This window comes from Cibotium barometz, chromosome 26 (genome assembly GCF_041138505.1).
Source record: "Cibotium barometz isolate CiBa-2024 chromosome 26, ASM4113850v1, whole genome shotgun sequence".
NCBI classification, from domain to species: Eukaryota; Viridiplantae; Streptophyta; class Polypodiopsida; order Cyatheales; family Cibotiaceae; genus Cibotium; species Cibotium barometz.
In genome coordinates, this window is record NC_141071.1 from 42,528,346 (window position 1) to 42,536,916 (window position 8,571).

The 8,571-nt window shown below is 42.2% G+C and overlaps 1 protein-coding gene across 5 annotated transcripts; it reads left to right on the plus strand.

Annotated features, from left to right (window-relative positions):
• The first annotated feature begins 340 nt into the window (after window positions 1-340).
• LOC147623991 (casein kinase 1-like protein HD16) lies at window positions 341-8,341 on the plus strand. 5 transcript variants are annotated; one of them, XM_086820677.1, is made up of 20 exons: window positions 341-1,582; window positions 1,716-1,841; window positions 1,926-1,999; window positions 2,106-2,175; window positions 2,261-2,316; window positions 2,396-2,467; window positions 3,131-3,225; window positions 3,310-3,376; window positions 3,499-3,628; window positions 3,826-4,044; window positions 4,187-4,317; window positions 4,452-4,626; window positions 4,747-4,837; window positions 4,937-5,094; window positions 5,242-5,430; window positions 5,523-5,762; window positions 5,852-5,923; window positions 6,048-6,117; window positions 7,530-7,689; window positions 7,823-8,341. In XM_086820677.1, the coding sequence occupies exons 1-16, from the start codon at window positions 1,505-1,507 to the stop codon at window positions 5,580-5,582; spliced, it is 1,791 nt and encodes a 596-aa protein (XP_086676803.1). In that variant the 5' UTR covers window positions 341-1,504; the 3' UTR covers window positions 5,583-5,762; window positions 5,852-5,923; window positions 6,048-6,117; window positions 7,530-7,689; window positions 7,823-8,341. The 5 variants fall into 5 exon arrangements, with proteins under 5 accessions (XP_086676803.1, XP_086676802.1, XP_086676801.1 ...); XM_086820676.1 differs by lacking the exons at window positions 7,530-7,689; window positions 7,823-8,341 and adding an exon at window positions 6,249-7,348; XM_086820675.1 differs by lacking the exons at window positions 7,530-7,689; window positions 7,823-8,341 and adding an exon at window positions 6,262-7,348.
• Window positions 8,342-8,571: the final 230 nt, after the last annotated feature.

Consider the following 8,571-nt stretch of genomic DNA (forward strand, 5'->3'; position numbering starts at 1 on the left):
TTACATAAGAGCCTGAGACATCTTATCCAGGCATGATATTTGCAACCATGCCTTGGAGTTCAAAATTTATGAAATTGAAGGCCTTAAAGGTACCTTGGCCTTCATTTGAAACCCAAGTTCACTTGGGGTGGCCTTGTTTAGTAACTAAAATTTAAAGATAGGCTTCCTATGAAGCTTTGGAGGGCAATGATGCTCTGGATGGCTGCAAATTTCAGCACTGATCTTGTCGTCGATTCGGGAAGCTCATTAGGAGCATAGGACCAGCTTAGTTCTCGAGAGGGATCAACCTCTTAGTTCTCTAGAGGGATCGTATAAAGGTGTCAATAATATTCGATAGGATGGATCTCAATAAAGATAAAATAGTTGCTGATCCGGTGACCGTTGGATTCAAATCGGACGGGTGGAAGGGCAAAAGGGCCAGCTTAAGGCGGTAAGAAGGATTAAGGATAGAATTAGGAAAACGAGAGAGAGAGTGATGGAAAATTAAGTAACCAAGCGGGAAATTAGGGGAAGATTAAGTAGCAGAGAGGGAAATTAAGGGAAGATTAGCGATGCAGAAGCCATAGCCAGAGGTTTGCGTGGAAGATCTTACCCCTGTCGGCGAAACCCTAATCTATAAGAGTGTGCAGGTAGTAAAACGGGAGATTAAGCGAGTTCAAGTACCGGTAGCCAGAGGTTTGCGTTGAATATCTTGTCCCTATCGCCGAAACCCTGATCAGTGTACAGGAGGTGCGCCATGCCATAGCCATAGTCTTGCCCCTTCAAATCGGAGTTCCCAAACCCTAACCTTGCAGAGCCTGCAGAAGGTCTTCATTGCCATAGCCAGATTTCTCCCCTTCTAGGTTACCCTGATCTTTGTTTTTCTGTTTATACGGTTTTTCTTCGTACATACGTGTTCTCCCCGTGCGGGTGATATGAGCCCCTTGAGCGTGGGTAGCGCGGCTTGCGTGCATGGGTGAAGGATGCCAGAACTGCGCAGTGGAGCGCGCCAGCCCCGTTCTCCCCTAGATGCCCTTGTCCACCCATCGACAGATTGCGAAAACCACCAGCAGCAGCAGCAACACAGAGAGCCTCAGCAGCACCAAAAATCAGGAAGAAGACGCCCCGCTGCCGCTGTGCGTGTACATCAACCCTTGCCTTGTGCCCGAACCCGTGCTGCAGCCGCGAAGGAAGCTGCCATCCCCGCAGCTGACACCTTGACAGCCCGGCCCTGCCCTTGTCCCCACCAGAACGCGAGCTGTCCCCAATCCATCTCCCAAAGCCCAGGTCACTGGACGTGCCCTAGTGATGCTGGCCGCGCTACCGGCCAGACTGAGTTGAAGCAGAGGAGGACCCAGACACCCAGAGTCACTCGAGCTTCAATTAGGAACAAGTCAGGACCGCTGCAGCTCCCCCCCCCCCCCCCCCCCCCCCCCCCCCACCAGACCAGCTTCATTTTGAGAAAGTCGTTGCCGAGATCGACGTGAAGGAGCCGCCTGCAGGTCGGCATACGAATCAGAAAAAAATGGACGAGGAGAGCGTAGGTAGGAGTGCAGAGAAGGTGGCTGATGATGAACAATGCACTGCTCCTCTTCCAGAGAGGGTGAGTGGCTTATCTATGCAAATCCACTATGTAGTGTCTATTAACACTTGTTTACTACATGAGCTTTAGGTTGCGGATGGCATCCTTGCGGATTATTTTCAAGCTGCTCTTCTAATGGCATTCTGTCCAACAGGTGCAAGTAGGGGCTTCTCCTGTTTACAAAACAGAAAGAAAGCTTGGAAAGGGTGGGTTTGGACAAGTGTACATAGGACGCAGGCTGAATGGTGGAACTGAGAGAACTGGTCCTCAGGCTATTGAGGTTGGAAAGTCATATAAGCATGTTCAATATATAGCTTCATTTGTCTTCATTTTGCTGATACAAAGGGCATTTTTTCATGGGCAGGTTGCTCTAAAATTTGAGCATCGAAACAGTAAAGGTTGCAACTTTGGTCCCCCATACGAGTGGCAAGTGTACAAGTAAGGCTCCTCTTTTTTTTCTTAACATTGAGTGAATTCAAATTGTCGTTAGTTTGTTCAAATAGAGGGGTGGGATGTTCATGCACCACTTATGGTCTTATTACAGCACTCTAGGTGGCAGTCATGGTGTTCCTCGAGTGCATTATAAAGGCAGACAAGGCGATTATTATGTGATGGCAAGTAAACTGGGCTCTAATCTTTGTGTCAAAGGCTTCCTTTTTTCTGGTGATGGATTGGACTTCTTAATTTGATTTTCAACAGGTCATGGACATGCTGGGGCCAAGCTTGTGGGATGTATGGAATTCTACTGGGCAAGCGTAAGACCACTAGCATGTAAACTTTTGTGCAGAGATTTTGAGTAGGTTATTGTCAAATTGTTATCTTTTTGTACCCCAGGATGTCCACGGAAATGGTTGCTTGCATTGCTGTGGAAGCCTTATCGATTTTGGAAAAAATGCACAATAGAGGGTAAGTTTGGTGATGAATGTGAAAAACATTACATAAACTACTCTTTTGCATGAATCTGTGCCCACCCTCGGGCACTAATGACATGAATGGGGATGCCATAGCAAGTAGACTATGCTATATATTATGGAGTTGTCATGGCACATGCACAATGGAAAGTTTAGGTGGTTTCCTGAACTCAAAGAACAATCTTAACTTGCGCGCGCGCGCGCGCGCGCACACACACACACACACACACGTATGTACACGCCCATGCACACATGTATTCACTTATGTACGCGTGCATGCATGATACATACATTATGCATTTAGTCTTAACTCCAAAAGAACATACATACATATGTACATACATACATACAGGCATACACATACATATATGTATGTATATTATATCTACATACAGACTTACATACATATATGTATAATATGTATAGACACTTACATATATGTGTATGTATGATATACACATGTACCCACCCGTCGTGCACACACACACACACGTATACATAAATGTATATTTATATACATCAATGTATGTATGTATGTATATATATGTATCTATGTACATATATACATAGCGAGCGCACACTCTCTCTCATAGTTTATTACACATGACTTGAAATGTTTTTCTATGCACTGTATTTTATGCTGCTTCTGTCTCTTCAGGTATGTGCATGGTGATGTTAAACCTGAGAATTTCTTGCTTGGACTACCTGGATCAGTTGATGAAAAAAAGCTTTTTCTAATTGACTTGGGTCTAGGTTAGTTTCGAAGAAAATCTAGTTTTTAATTTGGTCTCGGCTTCTGATTTATGGGAGTGATTTTTGATATACATTTGTTTGTAGCAACACGGTGGAGAGATAGTACCACTGGCCAGCATGTTGAGTACGACCAAAAGCCTGATGTTTTCAGGTCTTCTATCTATATGTTTCTTTGCAACTTGCAGATGATAGTGTATGGTATGCATAACCTGTTTGTTTTGGATCCAAACTGATGATTTTTCTGTGTGTGTGTGTGTCTTTGTTGTGCCTCAGAGGAACTGTTCGCTATGCGAGTGTGCATGCCCATTTAGGTCGAACTGGCAGTCGGAGAGACGACCTTGAGTCTTTAGCATATACTCTGATTTTTTTGTTAAGGGGCCGTTTACCTTGGCAAGGATACCAGGTTTACTGAACAGCTAATTCATGCCCATGTTTGATACTTATTCACATTATTTCCACACTATTTATCCTTTTGCAATGGTTCTTGGCCTCAATCACTCTAGCTGGAAACCTTGGGTTGTTTTAGATGATAATAATCCAGCTTGTGGGTTATCCTTGTTTGTTGTGATTGCTGACGGGTTTCTTCTTTGCTTTTTCTAGGGTGACAATAAAGGGTTTCTGGTTTGTAAGAAGAAAATGTCAACATCACCAGAGATGCTCTGTTGTTTTTGTCCGCTTCCCTTCAAGAACTTTCTTGAGACAGTGGTAAACATTAAGTTTGACGAGGAGCCCAATTACGGGAAACTGGTGTCCCTTTTTGATGGCATAATTGGACCAAATCCGGCCGTGAGGCCCATTAACACGGATGGTGCCCAAAAGGTGTGTTAACATCACGTCAAAGAGTCCTTTTTAAATTCCCTTGGTAGTGCGATTGCTATTGCTTCCTGCTGTTTACTTTTGAAAATATGTTATCCCTCTCCCTTTGGGATTCTTAATTGTGTCCTGGTCTGTATGAACTCAGGTTGGTCAGAAACGTGCAAGATTGATTCCTGAGGAGGATGAAGATGATCATCCTAGGAAGAAGATTAGTTTAGGAATGCCTGCTACTCAATGGATTAGTGTGTATAATGCCCGTCAGCCCATGAAACAAAGGTGAACTAAGTGCGGGAATGCTCATAAAATTCAATAATTCAATTAGAAAACTGGACATTCTCACAGGAATAGGTTTACAGTAGAAGCTTTTACCATCTAGCATAAGCATTGCCATCCATGGATGTATGGACCAGGTACCATTACAATGTTGCCGATAATCGGTTAGCTCAGCATATTGAGAAGGGGAATGATGATGGCTTGTACATCAGCAGTGTAGCGTCATGCAGTAACTTGTGGGCACTCATCATGGATGCTGGAACAGGGTTCAGTGCCCAAGTCTATGAACTCTCCCAGTATTTCTTACACAAGGTTTTACTGAGACGAACCCATCTGACCGTGGGGTTGTGTATCTTATCTGCATGGTTAGGTCCCTGAGGTATACTGGTCAATTAGGAGCTTGTTTTGATGCTGATTTACTGCCATTTTCAGGAATGGATTATGGAGCAGTGGGAGCAAAGCTTTTATATAAGTGCAATTGCCGGAGCCAACAATGGCAGCTCGTTGGTAGTCATGTCTAAAGGTTGGATTGTAGTAGCCTACAGTAGCAGTCAGTCCAAAATGAGAGCCTTTTGTTGAATGGATGAAAATTTTACTTCTCTTTACATTGTCCGAAATACAGGAACACAGTACACTCAACAATCATACAAAGTCAGTGACTCTTTTCCTTTCAAATGGATCAATAAGAAATGGAGGGAGGGGTTCTACGTTACTTCCATGGCCACGGCCGGTAGCCGTTGGGGTGTGGTCATGTCACGAAACGGAGGCTTTACTGACCAAGTAAGATTTTGACAGTCTTTTATATGGCTGTTTCATGGGAGTCAAGCTGTTTCTACCCTAAATGTGAAGTTAATTCTGCATGTTGAAGGGCTGTGTGGTATATCACCACCTCCAAACAAGATTTGAAGGCTTATGTTCGGCTTCCAGGTGGTTGAACTGGACTTTCTATACCCAAGTGAAGGCATTCATCGCAGATGGGATAATGGGTATCGCATTACCGCAACTGCTGCAACATGGGACCAGGCAGCTTTCATTTTGAGTGTACCAAGAAGAAAGCCAATAGATGAGACCCAAGAAACGCTTCGGACATCTGCATTCCCAAGCACGCACGTTAAGGTTGAGGATCTAGTCTTATCTGCTTTTGTCGGAACTTTGAGAGCTGCTCCCATTTCTTCATTGCTTACATGTAATAAATTGGTACTATGCAGGAAAAGTGGTCAAAAAATCTCTACATAGCTGCAGTGAGTTATGGGCGTACTGTTTCGTAGAGACTGGATGACACCTTTCTTCTTGTTGTTTCTCTCTATTGTTGGGTTCCAAGGCTTAAGTTACTCAGTTCCTGGGAAGACAGCCTAATGGGCTGCCTCAAAGGTGCAGCTTGCCGCGGGGGATGCCATTTTGGAGGCTGGCATTTTGTCTTTACCCTTTCGTTACCCGAAACCTAATAGGTCTATATACAATAATCACTCTTGTTGGCAAGTTGTATACTGGGGCTTGGGCAGCTTGCCTAATACACACCTTTTCTGTAATTTTCCAGGTAACCTGGAACTTTTACCAATTTGCAGTGTCTGCATTACTGTTGACAGTGCGGGGCTCACTAATACTGTGTGTGAGTTCCCATGATTTGTGTTTTTTAATCATGGAGGTCGATTGGAATCTAGGTTGTTGTGAGTGCAGCTTGCAAATTTTCTTTAGTTCTCAGAAGTCGTGCTACTTGTCTTACTGTGTACTAGGCTTCTAGTGCTTCTTTGAGCGACTCTAGGAGTACCTTTTCTCATTTTGCCACAGCCATCTTCTAACCAGGTATTAAAAACCTTTCTTTACGTTCTTGTTTTCATTAAGCAGACAGATTGGAATTGTCCTGCATGTTCGGTGGTTCATCTTGTAATCGTATGCTTGTTATTTGGACAACTGATTATTTTGAAGTGCTTTAGTTTTTCACTGCAGATTGGTCCAGCTAGTGTTGCTAGGGATGGATGAGCTCTCACCCACTTGTGCATATTCATAGAGTGTTGTGAGGATGTCTTATCTGTTTTGTCTTCATCATTATGGTCTAGAGTGGTGGTGGTAGAAGGGCGGAGAGAGAGAGAGAGAGAGAGAGAGAGAGAGAGAGAGAGGGTTAAGGGTTTGCCACAATTCAAAGTAGAGTGCTTGCTTGACCTCAGGTAGGGGTCCTCAAATCTATTGCTTCAAGCTTTCATTTTGAATAATTGTTTGTTAGTTGGCTTTAGCTTGGAGTCAAAATGCTTTTGTTTGTGGAAAACTTTTTTTGATGCTTGTAAGAAGTTTTTTCTTTTGCTTCCTTTTTTTTTTGGAGGGGGGGCAATTTCATTGTTTGGAGTATAATCTTTGCATGTGTCTATTGGAGTGTTTGCCTCTTTATTCTTAAAGAGCTTAATGTGGCTTGCCTAAGAATAGAAATGTGATGAGAAAGTAAATTCAAAAATTTTAAACTTTTGAGCAAGGCCTATTAAGCTGCTGGGCTGGGAATGTGCCTTGCTTTCAACATTCCATATGGGGAGAGCTCCTGTTCTTGGCTGGCGGTGTGTAGTGGATCTCATTATACACAAATGCATGTGATAATAACTACTCTTTTAACTGCAAGGTGACAAATAATCCACAGTTTTAAAGAGCAATCATGATGTAAATGTGGTCTCCAAAAGAAGTCTAGAGTCTGTGAGTGAGATGATGTAGACAGGGTCAAAAGCCACATTTTCTGTTGAAATCAATATGGTTGTAACAGTTTTAGGATTCACTTGTACGTCCATGAATAATATTTTTCCTGTAGTCTCTTCAATTCTGTGATCAGCATGCTTTAAAAAGGGTGGATACTCAACTATCAGAAGTCAGAGACTTAGAAAATGAAACTTGTCTCTAAGCTGATGAGTCTTTCCCAAGAGGATGCCTCGTTCTAGATCGTCCTTGTTTTCTTGTGCTGAGTCTCTCCTGAAGGTGGGTAAAGAAAGACATAATGAAGCTGAACAAGGGTTGTATCTCTTAATAATGTGTGTTAATAGATTTGTACATCGAGTAATGGCTGGAGTCCATGAGTTATTTTAGTGATTTTTTTATTTTGTATATGTTTTTTTAGATGTAACAGATGCAACATATTTGGGAAGAGCTCTCTTATTTTGTTTAGTATGGTGTTAGTGATTAAGTTTTGAGGAATAATTGGGCTGCCTTCGTTAGATTTATTGTTTGTTTGTATTCACTAGGGTTTGACAATGATTTATTTAAATTCAACAATGTGGCTGCAAGAAAAGTTGATGGACCGAGTGGTTTTTGCATTGTATCCATCAAATGTGGAGTATCCATCAATGCGTCCTTATCATCTAGGGAACGTTCACCATCGGTGGACACACGTAATGTACCAAGGCAAGTAGTTTGCATGCATTAGAAACCACTCTTTGGATTTTGCGTATCCAAAAGATGATTGTTTGGAGCTAATTCCATGTGATTGTTTAAAAGCATGAGATTTACACTACTTTTTCTCATTTTATGTTGATAGGGACAACAGTAAAGAACCTATCATCAATGGATGCAAGTGCAATGCTAGGCTTAATGAGTGTCCTATCTATGACTAGAAACCAAAGAGGCATCCTCAGCAAAGGGGTGTTCTTCTTTTGACGCTTGACCAGTCTCCAATTTATGGTATTTGTCGACAAGTAGTTTGTTCAGGTCAATGTTGTTGCTTCTCTCTAGAAGCGCGTTTACAATCCCAAAAAGTTGAAGAGAACTCAATGTTTCACAAGATTAAAAGCACCTACAACATGCAAGTTTCCAATCCTTTAAGAAAATGTTGATGGAGACATGTCGCTCCTCAACCTTTTTTTCTACCTTTGGAGAAATGTAACGTGGCTAAAGTTCCCAAGTAGACATACTTATAAGGGGAAGAAATACATTTGTTGCCTTAGTCCGAAGTTGTGTATGTTTGTGAGCAGTAGCTCACTAAGAAGTAGCCAATTACAAGACTAGTGTTGAGCTTACATGCCTAAACAAGCAATAACATTTTACCACCTATTGACATTTAATTTGATGTCTAGTTAGGAACTTATTATTCTCTTTGTGTCAATGACAAGCTTGAGTATCAGGTAGTCTAGGCTTTGTAGCTATGACTAACATAATTAGCTTCATTGCTATGCAAACAATTTGCAAAAGAAAATCAATCCAATATTTATATAATTGTTGTGCTAAATTAGCATGCACGTGATAAGATTTTTGGAAGGAGAGCTTATGACTTGCTACCTTTAAAATTTT

What these genes read in the sequence shown, in the direction of transcription:
- LOC147623991 (XM_086820677.1), top strand. Translation starts at nt 1,505, where the DNA reads ATGGACGAGGAGAGCGTAGGTAGGAGTGCAGAGAAGGTGGCTGATGAT. An exon ending in AAGGCGATTATTATGTGATG is followed by an intron (nt 2,176 to 2,260) that starts GCAAGTAAACTG and finishes GATTTTCAACAG; the next exon opens with GTCATGGACATGCTGGGGCC. An exon ending in GTTGGTAGTCATGTCTAAAG is followed by an intron (nt 4,838 to 4,936) that starts GTTGGATTGTAG and finishes TCCGAAATACAG; the next exon opens with GAACACAGTACACTCAACAA.